At 43.8% G+C, this 21833-nt stretch overlaps 1 protein-coding gene across 2 annotated transcripts; it reads left to right on the forward strand.

Moving 5' to 3' along the window:
• The first annotated feature begins 19 nt into the window (after window positions 1-19).
• TRMT9B (tRNA methyltransferase 9B (putative)) lies at window positions 20-20600 on the forward strand. Of its 2 annotated transcripts, none has more exons than XM_081924565.1 (4): window positions 20-127; window positions 14224-14378; window positions 16835-17008; window positions 18057-20600. In XM_081924565.1, the coding sequence occupies exons 1-4, from the start codon at window positions 84-86 to the stop codon at window positions 19091-19093; spliced, it is 1410 nt and encodes a 469-aa protein (XP_081780691.1). In that variant the 5' UTR covers window positions 20-83; the 3' UTR covers window positions 19094-20600. The 2 variants fall into 2 exon arrangements, with proteins under 2 accessions (XP_081780691.1, XP_081780692.1); XM_081924566.1 differs by lacking the exon at window positions 20-127 and adding an exon at window positions 213-350.
• The last annotated feature ends 1233 nt before the right edge of the window (window positions 20601-21833 follow it).

Consider the following 21833-nt stretch of genomic DNA (forward strand, 5'->3'; position numbering starts at 1 on the left):
ATGCAGAGACAGCGGTGGCTGGTGGCTGTGCTGCTGCTGCTCGCGGCCGGCAGCCTGCGGCGCGCGGCGGATAGAGGAGGCGCATGAGGCGGCTCTCGCCCACCCTGCCTCCTACCGGCGGGTGCAGGTAAACGGGGGCGAGGGCGGGAAACGAGGCGGCTCTTCGGGACGCTCGCCAGGCAGGCAGGCAGGCAGACCGCGGCTTCTCAGCAATGCCTCTCGCGGCTCTCTTAGGATGCATACGGTAGAGCGACCGAAGCGTTGTATAATCCCGCGCCCCCCATTTGGCGATGCGCCCTCCCGACTCTCCCGCTTCGAAGAGTTGGGGTGACCGTTCCAAGCGGACTCGGGTAGGGGGGTGTCCCACTTCACGCAGCGAGATTTACTTTCCCGACGTGTTTAGGATCGGGCTGTGGAAAGAGGGTGGGGGTGGGGGAGATTGTCGGTTTGGTTTAAGAATAAATCTGTCTATACTTGTCTATGCTTGCCTATGCACACCGCACGTGCAGGACGATCCCCGTCGCTGGTGCATGTTTAAACCCGTCCATTAAACTCCCTTTTATTCCCCTGTCCAGCAATTCAACAGAGATGCTGATTTAAGATGCCATCCCGCTCGGCGCAACTTCTTCCTTTTCCTCTCTCCGCCGCACCACTTGCTTGGACGCCTCTCTGCTGTTTGGGGCTGGAAGGTCTTCATGCGGGTGGCAGCAGTGGCCCAACCTCCCTCCTTTGATCTTTGTAGCTGTTTTGCATTTTGCAACGAACAAATAAATAAATAAACCTTAAAATAGACCAGATCTTCGAAGTGAAGTGGGTGGGGGTGTAACTCATGCCTAGCGGCTCGCTTGTTTTGTTCTTAAAGCTCTCTAGCATCCTCGTGGCTGGAGACTATTTTTTAAATTATTATTTTTTGAAAAAAGGCAACCACCCTGTTCTGATCTTGCCTCAGCCTTCTCAGCTGACTTGGAGAACTTCACGCGGTTACCTTCAGTTTTTGTCTCATTCTTTTGACCTCTTTGTTGTTCCTGAAGTCTGCCGATTTCCCAGCATGGATATTACATATGAATTGGAAAAGATGTGAAGCTTCCTGCATGGGCTTAGTCAAGGGGGGGGCAGAGAGGGGCAGCTGGCACCCCCCAAATCAATCAATAAAAATAATGATACTGTACATAGCAAACTGATGTTCTGCCCTCCCCAACAAAAGGCCTGCCCCCCAACAAAAATCCTGGTTACACTCATGCCTTCGTGTGTAATGAATGCACGTGCCAGTATTGACATGTTTACAGCTGCCAGAATGGGCACAGGTTTGCTGCATGCGATGGTGAATGTGTCCCCCCCCCGCTCCCCAGAAGTGATATTCATGTATGAAAATTATCAGCAGTGTCACCCTGAGAGGTGCCAAGGGAATGCAAATCTAGTCCAGCTGGAGAAGCCAGGTGCAATAATTTCACCCAGTCTAGTGGCGGGATTTTATTTCCAGACAGAAATGTGATAGTGATCTTGCGTGCATGTGGGTGTGTTTGTGCTGCTCCCTTTGCCAGGTGTAGCAGGTGTCTAGGTGATGGCTTGCTGGCTTCCCCTTCTGTTGCTAGCCTGCACTTTTGTGTTTGCATATCTGTGCACCACATACATTTCCCTTCCATAGAACATGGTAGCCATATGCTCCCGTCTTAACTTGTGCCTGGCTCACCCAGTTTCTCAGCAGCTATATATTTCCATGTTCTTCCTTTCTTTTAAGGCTGATTCACAGCACTTCTGTTTAAACCATCCTGTTTGGGGAGGAATATTTGTAAAGCTGATTAGGTGTGGTGAGGAATCGTTGAAGAGTGAAAGGAAATTTGTTAAAGGTGAACCGATAAATCTGAGACAGTAGATAGTTAAAACAATACATAGTTATTCTATAATGAAAGTGTGTGTAATGAGATGACAGAGCATAGTGGCTTCTAGAATTAGGAAAACATTTGTTGCATCTTGTTATATTATTAAAATACTCTATATAAAGTCCCTTGCTTTCATTTTTGAGCGGGATGGAATTCCCTAACTCAGATTTCTCTCCCTCAGCAAATTCTTTAAATTCAGTGCTTAAAAATATATATACATTGTTTGTTTTTTTTTTTTAAAAAAAAAATCTTTCTGGTGCTTTCTCTTCCTTTAAAACAGATTCATGCATTTATATGGTTCTCATACTATAGTTGCATTTGGTATTTTTGCCATGCTCTGAACATCTTGTCCTGTGGATATAAAAACTACAGTTCCAAGGATGTAAAAAGTTCAGTTCTGAGGAGCAGGGCCCTTTCAGTTTCTGAGAATCTTGCCAACCAGGTCTGCATACACACCATACATTTAAAGCGCATGACTCTCCCCCAAAGAATCTTGGGAACTGTAGATTGTTGATACTTCTGAGAATTATCAGGACACCCCTTAAAGAACAGCAATTCCTAGCACTCTTAACAAACTACACTTCCCAGAATTATTTGGGGGAATTCGTGTGCAAATGTGCTTTAAATGTATGGTGTGTACACAGCCCAGGTTCCCTGGTGACATTTCTATTTAGGAAGGACTTTGGGGAAGTGAACTTGGCTCTTTGTTTGGCTTAACGGTAGACTTTTTAGTGTTATGGTTGTTTTCAACAAACCAAAGATGTCAAGTCCCGCAGGGCTCTAGTCTTTTGTGACAGAGCATTCCACCAAGTCAGGCCCAGTACTGGAAAGGCCCTAGCCCTAGTTGCGACCAATCTAATGAAGACCAATCTAATCTTAGGAAGACCTGATCTCATAAACGTAATGGAAGTATTTATCAAATAAGTGGTTATTAGGAGTTTGGGAGCACAGTGGCATCAGTTTGCTGATGATGCACAGCTCTATTTCTCCATGAATCAGGAGAGTCTGTGGAAGCTCTGGACCATTGGTGGGCTAGATAAAGGTCAATAAACTGTGTTTGATGCCTGGGAAGCTCTGTGGGTGGGCTGTTCCTGTGTGTGGAAGATAGGGTAGTTGCTTGTTCTGAAAGGGACTGAACTCCCTCTAAAGGAGCAGGGACATAGCTTGGGAGTACAGTACTTCTGTATACATCTTTCTCATTAGAGGCCCAAGTAACCTCAGTGGCTAGGAGTGTCTTTTGTGAGCTTTAACTGGTATGCCACCTACATCTGTTCCTGAATGAGGATAACTTGGCCACTGTAGTCCATGCATTGATTACCTAGAGACTAGATTCCTGCAACACACTTTATGAGTGGCTGCCCTTGGGCCTGTGCAGAATGCGGTGGTTAGACTGCTGATGGGGGGCAAACAGCTGGTAACATGTAGCACCTTTGCTACAAGGTCTTCGCTAGCTGCCCATACCTTGCTGTGTCATGTCCAAGGTTCTTGAGTTGATCTACAGAGCCCTGAACAACTTGGGTCCAGGATACCTTATGTACCGCCCGAGCCCTTCTGTTCTGGTCTGATCACCGAGATCATCCAGAGGAGCACTGTTAGTTGCTCTCTGTGCCACAAAGCCTGGACTGGCCTCATCTAGAAGTCAGGAACTGAGTGTCACTGCAGAACACTCTTCCAGCAGAGATTTGGAAGGCATCCTCACTTTTGACTTTCAGGTGTCTCTTGAGGACTTTTTTTTTAATGGCAACAGGCCTATGCAGTTGTTTAAAATGACTCTGGAGCAGCCAGCCATTTTAATGATTGCTTTGTATTGCTTTTGAATGTTTTGACATTGTTGCACACTGTCTTGATGTTTTGCAAAAGTGCAATAAAGAAATGATAAATAAATACAGAAGTACATGGGGGACATTTTTCATGTTCAGCTTTAATGCAGAACATGATGCATGTAGACCTTGCCTGCATTATCAGCATTTTTATAAAAATGTAGTTTATTTCTCTCCTGTCTCTGCCCACTTTTAAGCTAGTGGCCATCTATGGAAAACTGTGCAGGTAGATTTCTATCCACTTGCTCAGAGGTAAACCTGTTGCTTCTGTTAACGTCCTGGCCAATGTGTGCAATGATTGCCAAACACTTTGCACTGTACTAATATTATTTGATGTAATTTTGTATCATGTTAAGACTACTTTATAGTTAGATTTTTGCTATTTTGCATTGCTCCCCCTTTAAATGTGCCATAGGGCCACTGGCCCAATTTCATGTGGCCCTCTGGATGCTGTGGGTAGTGTTAGAAATTCAGATATGTAAGCTAGACACCAAATGGCTCGTTAAACCAGGGTTACAGTTGCCAAAACTGAATCCCTAGTTTCCATTTTGGGGCAAGATTCCTAGAAAGTTGTATTTTTCAATACAATTTTTTTTGGTTCCTGAAATTCATTCTGATTGTACAGGTAAGATATCACAGATAGAATTCTACAGGATGTATTGATAGTATCTGAAAACAATCCATATCCAAGCATTGCACCTCCAGATGGTGAAGGCACCAGATGCCATCCTGTGGCCCATGCGTCTTCACTCGGTCTCAAGTGGCTGATAACCAGGCGCAAATTGCGCCTGGCAAATATCGAAGCGACTGTGGGCACACAACTCTTGCTCTCTGGACTATCCTTCTGAGAACTGCTGCCTCTTCTCTGTTTGTGAGAGATAGAGATATAGAGGAGAAATGGTTGCAACATGGTGAGCCAGTATTGTGGTGAGCTGTGTGGTTGGGGCGGATCCAGGAGAGAGAGGGAGGCTGGGATGGAGAAAACCAGAAATGGATGGAGCTGAAACAGATGAAGTAATGGGAGGTGTTATCTCACTACAAGCCGTCACTCTGATCTGTGTTAATGGAAGGGGCAGGGGAGCCAAAATGGACACAAAATGGACACTTATAGCTTTGGTTCTCCATGATCACAGCATTTCTGGCTATGGGATTCTTGTGTCCTTCCTGCCCAGTTATCTTCTAGAAATGTATAAGCCAGTTGAAGACAAAAGGCAAGGAGGACTTTTCTGCTCCACAGTAGGAGAGAAGGCCTATAAACACCTTGCCAAGCTGAGCAGTTGCACCGTTTCCCGATACACAAGTGAAGAGGTGAGCAGAATAATTTCAGAATTGCTGCCAGGGCTGATAAGGTATGGAGGATAAAATTCCTCCTGCGCCATCATTCCTTTGCCTCTGCCTCGAGTGATGTGAACCGTGCAGCTGATTACAATTCTGAATGTGTGAACCAGGACTCCAAAACAGGCATGGAAAAGAGGCAAGCAATGCGTGAGAGTATTTGCAAAAGCAGGCTAAAAACCTATCTCCAAAAATATATATAAAAAGAAAATAAACCATCAACGCTTTCCTATAATTGCTCATGTTCTAAGCAGGAGACAAAAAAAATGGTGTGTGTGTGGGGGGGGAATAGAAAATCGTAGGACTCTTTATGTCCTGTCGCTTCTCTGGTGAAAATGCCAAAATATTTAATCAGTTGGAATTAGCAGGCTCACTATGTTGCTGGGTGAATCTTCACCAGAATTGTTAATTACTAGCAATGGCCCCTGCGGCAGGGACTTCACTGTCCAACTTCGTATAATTCACAAGCCTGACTTCTGCATGGCTTTGGATAACTGTCATTATGAAATGAACATGAGGGCAGATGTAGTCAAATGATGGATTGTCTCGAGGTTAGCACTTTACACCATTATTCTGCTTGCTGCTCAAGATATGTCTCAAGCCCTGCACAGATGGCAAAACAGTATAAAAATGTATGTATGCACTGGGGAGGGGGACAGAGTGGGAGACTTTTGGCTCCACTCCTGATCTCTACATATTAATAGGGATGTTATTATTATTTTATATATATATGGAAGCTGCTCAGAGTGGCTGGGGAAACCCGGTCAGTTGGGCGAGGTGTAAATAATAAAATTGTTATCATGGAATAATCGCTTTGTTAGCAATTGAATCCCAGCCTTTCGGTGTGATTGGAATTGCTGAAAAAGGTACGACCACAACCTGGAATTTCAAGCACAGTGGTGTAAAGGGAATCTTGTAAAGCCATCCCACCTGGGCTACTAGAGGAGGTTGAATTCTCTCAACAGCATCTGCCACCCCAGTTCCACCAGTCCTCCAGTTAGATTTACGGTACCCAGTCCAAGATTGTATCCAAAACCTGGTAAATGTTACCATGTATCTATAATGATACACAATAGTGTGTTGAATAATTCATTGATGGAGAACCAAATTCAGTGCTGTGTTGTTAATATTTAATTCCACTTTAGTTCATGGGATAATAAAAATCTAATCAGGAAACAATGGAATGGTTTGGAAGTTTTGATGGATACTTCAATACATGATTCATCCACAGGAGGTAATATATTCATTCGCATTAAAAAGTCAGTGGCGGCAAATACACTTTTAATTAGCCTGGCAACATCAAAGAATAATCACAGTACTTTTAATCTTGCTGTGAACAGGATGGATTTTTTTTAAAGCACCAACTATAATTGCTGCTTTAAATAAAGCCCATCAATTATGTAATTCATCATTTTATTTTTTTTTAAAGAAAGAAATGCAGTTCATGCCATAATTTTAAGAATCTTACCAGACAGGCAGGCTTTAGGACTCTGGGGTACGATTCTAAACTTGTACGTTGATAAAATTCCTACTGGATTTTCACTTACTTCAGTGAAAATGAGACTTATCATGTGACTTTAAAGCTGAACTGGCAGGAGTCAAAGAATTGCAGGTTTCCCCAGCATAGAGACGGAGGACTCAGCTTAAAAAAAAAGCATTTTATATGTGTTGTATATGCGATATAAAGTTGTGACACCAGGTGGCGCTGTGGAAACGAGTCCCGTCTTTCCCAACTGGATTTCCCTATACTGTATGAGTTTACAACACGTTTAACTGAAACACATCTTTGATGTGTCTAGATCCAGCCAGAGTGATGAGTAAAGCTGTGCAGTTTAGCTTTCTGCCACTGTGAAGACACAGAAATTCTTCCAAAAAAAGGTGGAAATCTGGGAATTCTGGACAGAGTTGTGATGTTCTGTGAGCTAGCAGGTGGTGTGATCAGAACAGGCTGGACCTTTCCCCAGGGGTAGCAGTACCTGAGCCAGTGGGGAAAAGACCGATCTATGCAAAAAGTGATAGTATCATAGTTGGAATCCTAGAAGTGGAGTTAGTTGAGAGCAGCTGGTTCTATCATGAAGTGGCTCAGGCAGAAAATGTGAAGGCCCTTAAAGGGCAAGGGGGGCGGTTTAATTCAATTAATTTGTTTATTTTTGCCATTAGGCTGAGGCACTTGTGGATAATGGGAAGGTGGAACCTAGGTTGGGCTTGGGCAGTCAGTCTCTTTTCAATGGTTTCTCTTACCGAGCTGAAACATAATGATTTCCACCTTACATCAGCATCTCAACCAGGGTCACCCTGTTTCATCTGAGGCAGGACTTTATCTAAGGTCCAAAACAGGGTAGAATTCATCTGGGGTGTTCTGCATTGAAAATTACTTCACTGGCCTTCTGTGATATTTAAATCCTAAATTTGCATCCCTACATATCATTTCTATGAAGTTTAGCATCTATGCCCTGGTTAGTTTTAAGTTTCTTTCAATGCCTTGGGTTGTGTGGGAGGTCCATCCAGATCTGACCAAGGCAAAACTCACAGTAGATCATAATGGAGTGGTTTAGGGCCCCAGTACTGACTTGTGGGGAATAACAATTATCGTCCTGTAGCCTGAGAGTCTTGGACCGTTTTGAACTGCAGTTCAAGAGCATAAACACTGGGCAGCTGGCTTCTAAAGGCAACTGCTATGAATCATCCTCCTCAATTGGCCTTAACTACTCAACAATGTTCTCTGCTCTGAGCGTGACCTCTGCCTGGAAAAAACCATTAAAGTATTCCCAATTCGCGAAGTGGAGTGCAGTATACACCTCTGTGAGTGTGATTATCTCCCGTATTTGAAGAAGTCAGTATGATAATTGAGCAGACGCCAACAAGGTTTTCTTTTTGGTCTCATGGAGTTTTAAATAACTGCATCAAGTCTCTGCTGCAAAGCTGTGTTTAAATTACAGTGGTACTTCAGGTTATGAACAGTCCTGCTTACAAATGCTTCGGGTTCTGAACTCCAAAAAACCTGGAAGTAGGTGTCCCGGGTTGTGAACTTTGCCCCGGGATATGAACACAATCTACTTCCGGGGCCGCGAGAGACCTATGTAGGGATTGTGCGTCTTGGGTTAAGAACGCTTCGGGTTAAGAACGGACTTCTGGAAGGAATTAAGTTCGTAATCTGAGGTAGCACTGTATGCCTTAGCTCCTTCTTGTACCACAAAAGCTGAACACACTGCTGGTCACCTGGACTGGGGCACCTGCTCATGTCAGAGATAGGTAAGAAAAAGGATTGTGAGTTGAAATCACTGCTTCCTGAAATCCAAATCTCCAGTATCCTTCTCTATTCACGTAGGGTATTCTGGCACAATGTTATCAGTGAGCTGTTCCAGGTGGGCAGCAGAGGGAGAGATCCTGGCTCGTATATGCATCCTTTACCCCTCTTCCAGAGCCTAATCTGCATTCCCAAACTCCGGAGCTCCCATCTTTCTTAATTGTACTGGATGCTATTTCTCTTGGACCTCTTGTCAGAGAATTGGAATCATTTTAATTATTATTGTATAGGAATAATGACGTTTAAGATGCAACAAAACCATGTATTTTACTGGGTGAAATACAGTCTTTGCTCTTGATTTGCATTAAGACAAAGGTAACAGTGTTAGAAGCTGAGATATAAAAGCTAGGAGCTAAAAGGCACCTTAAATCTAGGTTATGGGCACAACAACAGAATGTCAAGGCATGCCTTTCCCCAGAACAAGAATACAAAGCTTAAAATGAATGAGCTGCAGCTAAAATGTTATGTTCATTTTTCACATGATCTAATCCTTCTCCTGCCCACCCCCCTAATATTCTTAAGAGGGTCTCTTCTCCAGTCTTCGGAGAGTAGCTGGAAGTGGGGAGGCAGAAAAAGGTGATGTGAAATCTTAGGTGCAATACTGTGCCCAGAGCTCAGAAACTGCTCGCACTAATGAAATTTCCTGTTGCAAAATGCACCTGGAACAATGGGAATTGATTACACTGAAAGGTAATATTCTTAAGATAATAATAAACAATACAAATTATGCATATCACAATTATTGCATATAGGATATCACTTTAATTAAGATACTAAGTAGGTTTATTAATGCACACATGTTAATGTTATTCATAATAAATTCAATATTTATTTAATTTAAAAAGAAAAATGCACCTTTCTTTCACAACAAAAAAATTGCCAACAAAAATTTAAAAATACGTATTTCTAAAGAGGCATCTTTGAAACTTAAGCTATTTAAACTTTAATGGAGGTGGGGATGGGCAGAATGATTTCCTGTGGGAAACTGATATTTCATGAAGTTACAGTTCCAACTTTTAGGGATTTAGTGGTAAGTTTTGTTTTTTAATCCCCGCCCCCCAAAAAACTCTGCAGGGAGAGGTGAAATGTAGTTATAGCCTCTCAGCGAACAAAGAATAATGCATTTCTGCTATAATTACACATTCAGGCCTGATGACTCATTTCCTCAAAGAAAAGCCTCACAAATATTAACAGTATTCATGCTACTAAATGTGCTTTTACTTCACAGAGAGGCTAAACATCTTTCCCTTTCCGACTCATAGAATAATTTTGAATAAACAAGGAAACAGAATATCAGAAGATATGGAAGAGCTCTCGGGTGAACAATGTCCTTAAGCATTTCAGTTCACTAAAGACTTCTGTCTGAAAGGAACGAGCTGCTGATAATTAATCATTATTCTCTTGTCCCTGAAACCAATAGGCACTGTATAAAAATAAGATGGGCTCCAATAAGTGGCTTAAAAATTCAAACTGAGATGAGTTCTACCAAAAGGCTTGTTTAAGACGTGGGGCACTTGAATGCCCTTCAACCTTACTTCCAATTCTCTACCCTTGTTGCCACATTAAAGTGATAGGGGGAACAGCAAGGGAAATGGTCTGCAAGTAAGCAACAGAGAGAGCAAATTTTGGTTTAACTGAGAAGGTGGTTCCTGTAGAGCAGCAGCAATTTCAGTGAGGGCCACTAGCAAGCCTTCTCACACCCACTTGCCAGCAGTGGCATCATGGGGGGGGGGTGTTGTGCGCCCCAGGTGCCATGTCTGGAAGGGTGACCCCGCGGGGTGCTCGCCCTGCCACCCTTGGGCGCGGCGATGTGAGAAGCCACCACGCTGCCGCAGCTGCATATGGCGACGGAGGGATCCCACCACCGTCTGTATGATGCTTGGGCGGCGCCGGCGGCAAACCACTATGTACAACGCATGCGCAGTGTCACATGCATGCGCTGTACACAGTGATGCCACACATGCGCTGTACATAGCGGTTTGCCACCGGCGGCGCCTGAGCACCATACAGACGGCGGTGGGATTCCCTCCATCGCCGCTACAGCCACAAGTGGAGGATCCCACCACCGTCCATATGGCACTCATGCAGCGCCGGCGGCAAACCACTATGTACAACGCATGCGTGGAGTTGCACACATGCACTGTATGTAGCAACGCCACACATGTGCCCTATGTAGCGACGCCACACATGCGTCGTATGTAGTGATGCCACGCATGCATTGTACGTAGCGGCGCAACGCGTGCTCAGCCGGCGGTTTGCCCCGCCTGGGGGTTGGTTAGCCTTCTTTCACCCCTGCTTGCCAGTTTGCTGAAGGCAAGCGCCCCTTCCCATTTGACATTGTCAGATGCTGCTCAGAAGCACACAGTCCTCTGTCCTGCCCCAAGTTCTCCGTCGGGGAAGATCTCTTGCACCGTTCTGAGCTTTGGAAACATTAGAAGGTTCTGCCTGCTCCAAAGTGTAATGTGACAAAGACAACCAAACTCCCTGCCACCCTCTTGTGCCAGAAATTTGCCCTGCGTTTTTTCTGCTGCAGAGAGCCCTGCCTGATATGAGGAACCAGTTTCCTCCCTTTCTTGAGTCTTCTGTCCTGTACCGAGAGGCGAGGGGAGGAAGAATATTGACTGACTGCTGAGCTAAGCCAAAATTACTCTACTTGGACGGTAGTGTAGAACAAACTGTGCCAACCTGGTGTCCATTATTATTATTATTATTATTATTATTATTATTATTATTCTGCCCTATACCCGCAGGTCTCAGGGCAGTTCATAGAATAAAATCAGAATATGCTGAATGACAACTACCAGCCCCAGTTGCATGGTCAGTGATGGTGGGAGCTGGAAGTCAACATCTAGAAGCTCATAGGTTCCCCATTCTCCATAATGCATTAAAAACGTTAAGTTGCTACCTACACTTGACCTTATGGAATATATGACAAACAAGAGGTAGCCAATTTTCAGTTTTGACTGGTCCCAACCATAGCAGGGGAGAAGGGTCAAACCTTGCTTCCCCAGGACTATGGTCCAAATCCAAATTGGTCCTCCTGCAGTTGCTTTATAAAAGTATCTTAGAAGAACCAGTTCATGAATATCATGTGTCATCTGATCTTCAGGGAGGTCCAAGCCACCTAGTTCTGAAGACTGAGTTCTAAGCTTCTGTTGCTTTAATTTTGTGTAGCTTTTGGTCATGCAATCTGTAGTTGAGGAACTTTGTTGTAATTTATAGCTGAGATTCTCCAATAATTTTGTCATACTCTCCTTCAAAGCCTTTCATCAATTGTCCTTCATCGCAGTCTGAAGTTGATCAGGATCAACTGAGACTTCCCACACTTCCCAAAGAGATCTGCCGCCCCTCTTCTGGAAATTCCAGTGTATGCTCTTGGATCAAGTTTGTGTTGACTTTGGGCTTTGCTTGAAAACTTTAACCTTCAGCCAAGATAGTATAATGCATTGTTGGCAGAAGCTGGCAATTTTGTAAAGTGGTTTGCAGTTACGCGCTTTCTATTCTTGTTCAAGACATGCATGGATGAAAGGAAAGGGTTCCAAAGCAGTGGAAACAAAACGTTTTACGTATTTACAAACCACTTATGAAGGCTTATTCTTACCAAACTTGTTGAGATCAAGCAGGCTTGGCCACAGGAAAATTTAAGTGGTTTACAATTGCGCTGAATGTGAAAACTGTAGGGCTACCTTTGAAGGAGACTTGGAAACTACAATTAATCCAGAATGCGGCTGCCAGACTGGTGCCTGGGAGCTGCCACCAGGACCATATATCACCAGTCCTAAAGGATCTACATTGGCTACCAGTACATTTCCAAGCATAATTCAAAGTGTTGGTGTTGACCTTCAAGGCTCTAAACTACCTTGGTCCTGTATACCTGCAGGAGTGTCTCCATCCCCATTGTTCAGTCTGGAGGTTCAACTCTGAGGGCCTTCTGGTGCTTCCCTCACTGCAAAAAGTGAAAATACAGGGAACCAGACAGAAGACATCAGTCTTACATACTTTTATGGGAATAAGTCCCATTGAAATCAGTGGGATTTGCTTCTAAGCAAACATACATAATTTTATATGTATGCTGCCTTTCCATAGTTACCACCATGCTCAAAGCAGCTTTACATTAAAAAACCTACAAACAAAAAAAACTACAAACATAACACAATAAATAAAGCATCAAAAAGCACAACCAAATTGAACAATTTCCACATAAATCATTAGACCTATCAATAAGATACAAAAAATTATTATCAATAACACCCCCCAGAAACCCCTCACTCCTAAACAATACCCCAGCCCAAGGGTCTTGCAAACTTGCTTAGGGGATCCTTAGCAATCAAATATTTCTGCTGGTTGTGCTAGTTTAAACTGTAACACTAATGGACTATAAAAGCAACAGTGGAGATAGTACAGGAGTTAAAAATATATATGGTTCCAGGCATTCAGTCTGTGGAGGTCTCTGCAAATTAAGACATGATTTATGCTTTAGTGCTTCTGAATAATTCCCAAAAGCCACACCCTCCCCTGTGTTTCTTTATGTATTGTTGGATTCCTTGGAGATGATTGGGTAAACAAGCTTTAGCTTTCCCTGGCCAAAGAAAGGTAGTGGCTTTTTCATGCTTTTGGTTTTTCTAGGGTAAAGCGGCAATTGTAGCCTCGGCCTTTTTTAACACTGAAAGAAAGCTCCAGTTAAGTATTTGCAGCCCTGGCACTTTGGCATTTAAACTCCTCAGGCTCCATGAAACAAACTTAAGTTTGCTCAGCTCATTCTTGGAGAATAGATGAAAGGAAGAAACAGCCACATCTTAGTTAGGAACTTCCCCTGCATGCAAACAGACTCTGGTGGACTCAGTGGACAAGACCAATAGTGGGTCCAATGGTCAAGAAGGCCATTTCTGCACGGGGTGTAAAGGGAAGTGAGGGGCAAATAGGGTTTGTCAACCTGGGAAAGTATCCCATCTAGGAGAAGGAAATCTCTGACCCTAAACCTCTGCTGGCTTGCATTTGTGAGAAAAGCTTTGGGAGTAAACCTCGAAGAACCATCCATACCCGCTGCCTTACAGGACATCTTTGGGAGAAGAAAAGGCTAAGGAGTAAACACTACACAAAACTGGAGTGGAGTCCCAGAGAGGTCACTTTGGGACTGCAAATGGATGGGAGGAGAGGCAGTGGGAAGTAGCAACTAGGAGAGTTGTCCACACCAGTGTCTTCAAAGTAGCTCCTAATCAAAGAGTCCAAGTGACTGTACAGGAAAATCCCCACCCAAAAGCGGGAAAGGGTGGAACGGAGGAACCCTTGTTTGTGCACATCCTGATGACACGTGCAGCAGTCTACTTAAGCGGGGATTCCCCTGTTTGTGGCTGGAATGTAGGTATCTTAGAGCAGCAGTGTGGAAGCCTGACTTGCATAGAAAGAGGGACAACTATGCCACCATTGTAACATAGGAAATGAGCAAAATAGTAGCAAATGGAGATGTGGTGGTGCATTGAGTGGGTTGCATATGTTGCCTCCTGGAGTGATCTGGTTTTAGCACCACGCTCTGCTGCAAGAGGCTATTAGCAGGCAGAACTTGTAGAGAAAAAAGGGAGGCCTGCTAACCAGGGTGACTGAGAGGAGAGAACAAGCAGTGTTCCACCCAAAGTAAGACATTGGGAGGCAAATGAAGAATGCATTTTTGTATGTATAAATGGTTGGGGTTGGGTGGGTGGGAGATGTTGCTTGGAAAAGTTGGGAACTCCCTTCCCTTGTAACTTTTCAAAGGGGAGTTCTCGCAAGAGCCTGTTCTGCTGCCGTATATCGAGATTGGACCTCTATTCATGGCTGTTCTTTTTTGGAATTTAACTCGGGAACATGTTGTTCAGTGCATGTTTGGTCTGTTTGTTTCTTGAAGGATGGAACATGAGGCTTCCCAGCTAGAAAAGAAACATGTGCATAACGTCTATGAAAGCACAGCTGCCTATTTCAATGATCTGCAGGGCAAAGCATGGCCTCGGGTCCGACAGTTTCTCCTAGAGCAAAAGCCAGGCAGCCTCATTGCTGATATAGGTATGTATATGTTTCTGCGCATGTATGCATGTATGTATGTGTATACAGATAGACAGAGAGCATGAAGAATCCTTATAACTTTAAGAAGATAGGAGGAGATGATTTTACATCCTGTTATGTACACATTACCACTAAGTTTGGATTTGCCATACAGTGGTACCTTGGATTACATATGCTTCAGGTTACATAGGCTTCAGGTTCCAGACTCCGCTAACCCAGAAATAGTACCTCGAGTTAAAAACTTTGCTTCAGGATGAGATCAGAAATTGTGCTCTGGCGGCGCGGCAGCAGCGAGAAGCGCCATTAGCTAAAGTGGTGCTTCAGGTTAGGAACAGTTTCAGGTTAAGAACGGACCTCCGGAACGAATTAAGTTCTTAACCCGAGGTACTACTGTATATCTATTAAATTTCGAGTCCAATAAAAAGGAGGGAGGGGGAGAGACTATATGTTTGTTTATTTATCCACCACAAGTTACATAAACTCCAGCCCTGAGCTCTGATGTGGTGAGGAGAGTCCACAATATCGTGTTCACTTTGATGAAGGGAACAGCTCGATGCAAGCATTTCTTCTACACACACCACTCTCTGGTGATGTTAATGGATAAATTTCTGTGAGCGTGCCCAGAAGCATCAGTTAATTTCTGCAGCTGAACGGGTGGGCTAGCCGGCCTGTTGACCAGTAGCCTGGCTGCCTCCTGTTTCTGGTTACCTCCTGGCAATGGTAAGTTTTTTCTTTGCTTTTGAAGCTGGGTGGGCGAAACCATGTGGGGATTCTTGCAAAATTCAGATTGGGTTTGAGGTGAGCCAGGTGGTGTTTGGCCATCCCTTTCTAGGATTAAATTTTGGATGGAAGATGGTTGCCGGTTACTGACCTGGAACACCGCTGCAGTTTCAGAACTGATGGATTGGTGACATAGCAACCAGGAAATCCCAGGCTCGGAGAATGATGAGTAGCTTATACCTGTCCAACCATCCTCCCTGTTAGCTGAGCTGTCTTGTCTTCCACCCCAATACCTCACCCCTACCCAGCACTAAGCAAACTGAACAACTATGAAAACATTTGAAACAGACTGAATATCCCCCAAAGTGCTCTATAAATGCCAACTATTATCATCATATTACTGTGACAATGACTACTACTGTGTGCTGGATTGCAGCCTTCATTTTTCAATAGAAGAGTATGCTTGAAGAAGTATGCAGGCTTCTGCTTTGAACGTTTGCTTTCTTATTATTTAAGATGCTCCACTGTCATTCTGTAGTGACTGGGAAACAGTTTTTTCGTTAACACTATTAGCAGGTCAGAAAGACTCAGGGTTGTTTCTTAAGGCAATTGGAAGCATTTCATCTGAATTCCTTATAGTAAACTAGTCCCTTTTGCTGCTTCCCTGCATCTCTCCAGCTGAAAATTGGCAGGAATTATTCTTCATCACTCGCCTGCTGACTGCCTGGAGCAGTTTTCAAACTCTTTTTGAAAAGGTTTCTTTGAATGGTTTTGCATTAGAGTGGTACTTTTTCTTGGCTATGGATTTGAAACTACGCACAGGAAGGAGATATGTTTTGTAGTGACTCCTAAAGCTTAACATATCAGTAGCAGTAATTTTTATGGAAGAATGCTGCAATCCGGCAACAGAGATCTGTGATGGAGGCTTCATGCAGCCTTATTATTGTTAATGTTAATCTGAATGCACAATCCATAGGATGGACTGGGATGCATCTCTGAGTGCAGATAGGGATGCTCATCTACGTCCTATCCATCCCAGTTGTAATCCATGACTAGAGTTGGATTAGGGCAGAATGTCATACACGTCATATTAAAATCCAGTTATTTGTCCACGTAGCTTTGAAGTATCCTTCAGAATGACACTTGTAGTAGTGTGGTTGCTGTTTACATATAATGTCACTAGAATGAAGAGGGCTATAGGTAAGGAATTGACTCCAGCTGTTTCTGTGGATGGATGCTGAGTCCCCTAAAGTTGTAAGTGTAGGGTGGATTGAAGAAGACAGCTTTAGCATTAACTTGATGTTAGCAACATGAATCTAAACCTGGCAATTCTTGTAAGAAAAGATAACAGTGGTACTTCGGTTTCCAAACATCTCAGTTGTCGAACATTTCGGTTTTCAAACGTCGTAAACCCGGATGTAAATGCCCCTGTTTTCGAACACGCCTCGGAAGTCGAATGTACTATGCAGCTTCCGCTGAATGCAAGATCCTGAGGCCTAGCTGTCGGCTATTGAGGTTTCGGTTTTCAAACGTTTTGGAACTCGAACAGTCTTCTGGAATGGGTTACGTTTGAAAACCAAGGTACCACTGTATTTGTCTGTTTCAGTGGTCCATATTCACTCTGAGAACACACAGCTTTACTCTGCTCCAATGTCAGCTGAACAATAGAGATTGTTTTGTCCCTCTGTAACCTTGTTTGGTGTTTGTGCGAGTGTGTTTATTTTTATTTTTTAAAGGTTGTGGGACTGGAAAATACCTTGGTGTCAATAGCCAGGTGTATAATCTTGGATGCGATTACTGCGGTTCTTTGGTAGAGATTGCAAGAAACAACGGCTGCGAAGTGATGATCTGTGATAACCTTAATCTTCCTTTCCGGGGCCAGTGCTTCAATGCGATCATTTCTGTGGGAGGTAAGAGAGTCTGGATGTTTGGGTGGGGGGGGGGGAGTAAAATATGTTCACTATACAATGTGTGCTTCTGCACTGCTGTTTGCTCACTTTGTCCAGAATATGAAGAATAGTATAGAGCAGGGGTGGGGAACCTCAAGTCCAGAGGTTGAATATGGCCCCCAGGCCTTTTTATCTGGCCCTTGGACTTCTCCCCAGGCCACAGCCCCTGTCTCCAGGCCACAGCCCTTGCCAGTCCTTTTTCACCCCCCGAGTGTTTTTCCCTGGCTGGAATGTGTCCCAGAACTCTGATAATGGCTCTTCCTTCTGTGGATGGAGGATACAGAAGGGTGCATGAGTTTGCATAGAAACTTAGTTACACTACTCCTCAGGTCTTCCAGTGTTTGATGTTCCACCTTTACCCCTTTTATATCTACGTTTTCTCTTACTCTCCTAGCAACTTCTTCTAAAATCAGTAGAAACAATAGAGGGGATCTAATCCTTTTAACTGGAAGTGCCATGGATTGAATCTGGAAATTTCTGCAACAGTAAATTATTTTTGCTGCCATCTGTGCAATTCCTTCCTCGTACCTGAACAGCACAGAATAATTCATTTTGTTTTGGGAAGCAGTGAAGAGAGAGGCTTTGGCTTGATACACTAGCAGGGGAAAGAGATCATGTTCCTAGGTGTATTGTAGATAAACATGGCTAGTTGGTGTGTCATTAATATAGGCTGAGGATCAACCCTTGTGACACAGCAGCCAAGAACCTGAGCCTAGACTAGATGGTTGGATGTTTTTCAGACCACTCCCCATGCTCCTTCTAGCCTTGCATGATATAGAGCCTACAGGTCAAGAGTACAAGATGCTGGGCTTTTAACATCATATCTAAAACATTTGTTTAAATTCAGCATTATAGAAATTATTCACTAGGGGCAAAAATAGTGTGAAAATTGTAATCTGACTTGTAAAGTTGCATTGACACGCATGTAAAAGGCACAGTGTTTTAATATTTTTAGCACAGAGTCCCCACATCCGCAAATATTAAAATATCGTTTTGCTTCTCTCCCCAGTGATTCACCATTTCTCCACACAACAAAGACGAATCAAAGCAATAAAAGAAATGGCCAGGGTGCTGGTACCTGGAGGCCAGATGATGATTTACGTGTGGGCCATGGAACAAAAGAATCGGCATTTTGAGAAGCAAGATGTGTTTGTTCCATGGGACAAAGCCCTCTGCTCCCGGTTGCTTTCTGAACCCAGCAAGGATGCGTGTAAGAGGGAGCTTGCAGCTCATACTGTAACATCTCAGACCGTGCCCCCGGACCAGCTAATGGGTTCCAACTACAGCTACCCTGTTACCCTTGACCAGAAACATCCCCAGAGGACTGGCAGCTGCTTAGCTGAAGCCTGTTGTGTGAAGATCTCTGAAGAGGAAGAGAAACGAGTTTACAGTGCTCTTGGGAGATCTTTCCGTTCCTGGTTTTCCTCCAGATCACTGGACGAGTCTGCCTTGGGGAAGCAGAATGAGAAGATGCTGCAGCCTTTGAAGAGCACAGCTGGATGGACAAACAACGCCGTCTCTGTTCAGCCATCAAGGCACTGCAGTGTAGATTTAGGCTGTCGAGGACCATTGCTGAAAGAGCAGCAAATAAAGAGTTATGATGAAGTGTTTGTGAAGCATATGGCGTGCAAAAGATTGGAATGGCTGGCGGCCTCAAGATCACTGAGAGATTTCAATGGTGAGCCACCTGCTTTAGTCCAAAGCAAAAATGGGGAAATGTCATTCCTGGATAGCTCTGTGGAAAACGTAAACAACGGCTATATCCCGCCAGGCAATAGTCATTCTTTTGTGGGCAAACACTTTAAAAGGACTTCATCGGCAAGCTCCAGTGAGTCTATTGTAGATGCGGCTGTGGCTGTGGGAGACCGAGTTGCTTGTGGTCAGGATACAAAAGCCTTCATGCGCTATTACCATGTTTTTCGGGAAGGGGAGCTGTGCTCTCTGCTTGAGGATAATGTGCCTGAGGTTCACATAATAAGTTCAAGCTATGATCATGGTAACTGGTGCATTATAGTGAAGAAAGCAGGTGAACAACAGCATGCGTAGTTCTGGAAATCAAGGGCCTCAGATATTGCTTCCTGTGGAATTTTAGAGACTCCCCCCCCCCATCTGATCTCCCATTCTGTGTGTGTGGGAACAAATGTGCGGATAAGGATGTCATTGTGAAAAAGGGTACTTGACATTTTGCCGAAATGCAGGCTTTCTGCAAACACCCATCATAGTTTTATATTGCTTTTAGGAAATCTGTTTTGCGTTTTTAAGAACATTTTATAAATAAAGCCTTTTGTAAGATGAGGAACGAGGCATTTTTTTTAGTTACCCAAAAATAAATGAATGAATGAATGTTCACCCGATGAAAAGATCAACCCTTAGCCTATTGGCACTGAAATAGGTTGCATGCATTTTACTTGGTGGACTTTTGCTTAGAGGAGCACACACCTCGTATCTGAAGGCCTTTGCTTTTTATGTTGCTTTTCTGTTTTCTGTTTCTTTTTTTAATGTTGCTATCGAAATAGACTGTACATACAGAGGATACTTTTTCACTGTAGTGAAAAGGACACTGTAAAACGAGGGTTTCAGGTGCTGTTTCCTGTGGGATCTTAGAGACACGTGAGGTGAGAGCCAGGGATGAACTGAAAAATCAAGACAACAAGAGGGATAAAAGAGATGTAAAAAGAGTCTGAGAAAATCAAACATGACCCGTAGAAGGAGTGTCTTTCTGAGTGTCCTTCACTGTTTCCTGAAGTGATGCATATATAAACTGAGGCTATAGGCTGTGCTCATCATATTCACTCAAGTAATGATGAAGGAAACAGCCTAAGAGGCCTGTTTTGCTGCTTGGACCCAGGCTGTTTTCCCCCTAAATAGACTAGCAGTTGGACTGCATAGTCCTTAACACGTTGTCTTCCATACTTTAAATGTACCCTTAAAACATTTCTGCTTTCCTAAGGGAGGCTGATGAATTGGTTTCTTAGTAGACTAGCATTTGACTTTCTTTTCTCCATGTAGTGCTCAACAAAACACTCCTTAAATTTCATGGATGGATGTAGATAGTAGGCAATGTTCAGCTACCTTTTACTCAGAGTAGAGCTATTAAAATAAATGAATATGGCTAAGTTAGATCCATAAACTTCAGTGGGCTTACTATGAATAAAATGTAGTTGAATACCACCCAATGTGTTTTTCTCTCTGCAGTCTTTTTCCATTAGCCCGGCTAGACTGAGTTTTTCCCTTTTTAAAACTCACATGAACTCTTGCTTTGCTTGTTCAGTCATCCTGTACATTATGATAGTACTTCTTGGGCAATGAAGTGATGACTAGCATAAATGTGAAGAAGCACTTGATTGCATAAATGTGAATAAGTACTTGATTGCCGGTGCTTTTATATCCCAGAGTGGGATCCTTAAAATCAGTTAGGTTAAATATTCCAGGACCTCCATCTCTGCAAGGCTCCTCTAACAACTTAGGTATCTGAGATTTAACTGCCTTTTCAATGGCTGAATGATACTTGATGAGTTGATGGGATATTGCTTCATATCATCCCTACTTTTTTTTTTTTAATGGAGATTTACTGCAATAGAAATGCCCTTCTGATGAGTGCCTCCATCTAATCAAACTGATGCCACATCCTTTATATGTTACATCTTCCCACATCATCAACTGTCGAAAGCCCCTGTTGTGTTTTTGTGAGATAGTCCCGCAGTTAACAGGCAGCATCTTCCATGGGTGAGTCTTACAGAATAATAGCCATATAGTCTCATTTTCAATTTACAGTGTGATTCTATGCATGCCTACTCAGAAGTGAGGTCTATTAGCAAATGCCTGTAGGTCTGCTGCTGCTGAAGGCATGTCTTGAAGGGAACGGGTGATGCTATAGTCTAAACCACTGAGCCTCTTGGGCTTGCCAATCGGAAGGTCGGTGGTTTGAATCCCCGCGACTGGGTGAGCTCCCATTGCTCTGTCCCAGCTCCTGCCATCCTAGCAGTTTGAAAGCACGCCAGTGCAAGTAGATAAATAGGTACCGCTCCGGCGGGAAGGTAAACGGTGTTTCTGTGTGCTCTGGTTTCCATCGCAGTGTCCCGTCGCACCAGAAGTGGTTTAGTCATGCAGGCCACATGACCCGGAAAGCTGTCTGTGGACAAACACTGGCTCCCTCGGCCTGAAGCAAGATGAGCACTGCACCCCATAGTCAATTCTGACTGGACTTAACCGTCCAGGGCTCCTTTACCTTTATCCTTAGCAATGCTGCAGAAAGTGAGTGCAAATGAAGTCAGAGCACTATTACAACACCATGGTCAGCGTTTTGCTGTCTTTTACTTCATGTTCTTTGTGTGTGGGGAGCCCTGCTGGAGTAATAGTGCTCTGACTTAAATAACGTAGAGTTTTAAAGAATAAAAGCTTTACTGAATTAAAACAAACTTCTTCATAAACAACATGGTTCCAAACAGTTTGACTGAGATTACACACTGACTCTGCTCACAGGTGAGGCAGACAGACTCTGACGAAATCTTACAGAGAGCACAAAAGAGAAACTGGCTGCTAAGTCACATGTCAGAGTGACTCAACAGTTAGCAGTTAGGCCTGAATAACTTTAGTAGGCCCAAATGATTGTGCAGTCCCAGCACTTCCCAGCCTGCTTTGCTGCTTCTGCTCTCATGTGTCTTTGTCACATGACACAAAGTCCATCTTGGGGGCGTAATCAGGTCCGCCGGTCGATTTAATGTGGCCCCCGTGGCAGTATATGTCCTGGGGTAAAATCCTAAAAAAAGCTCAACTTTGAGTTAAA

Source organism: Podarcis melisellensis, assembly GCF_964234715.1.
Source record: "Podarcis melisellensis genome assembly, chromosome: 9".
Classification (NCBI taxonomy): Eukaryota; Metazoa; Chordata; class Lepidosauria; order Squamata; family Lacertidae; genus Podarcis; species Podarcis melisellensis.

Excerpts from the sequence above, each read along its gene's own strand:
- TRMT9B (XM_081924565.1), top strand. The coding sequence starts at position 84 with ATGAGGCGGCTCTCGCCCACCCTGCCTCCTACCGGCGGGTGCAG. Across the intron at positions 128-14,223 it reads CCTCCTACCGGCGGGTGCAG|GATGGAACATGAGGCTTCCC; the intron begins GTAAACGGGGGC and ends TGTTTCTTGAAG. Across the intron at positions 14,379-16,834 it reads CAGCCTCATTGCTGATATAG|GTTGTGGGACTGGAAAATAC; the intron begins GTATGTATATGT and ends TATTTTTTAAAG.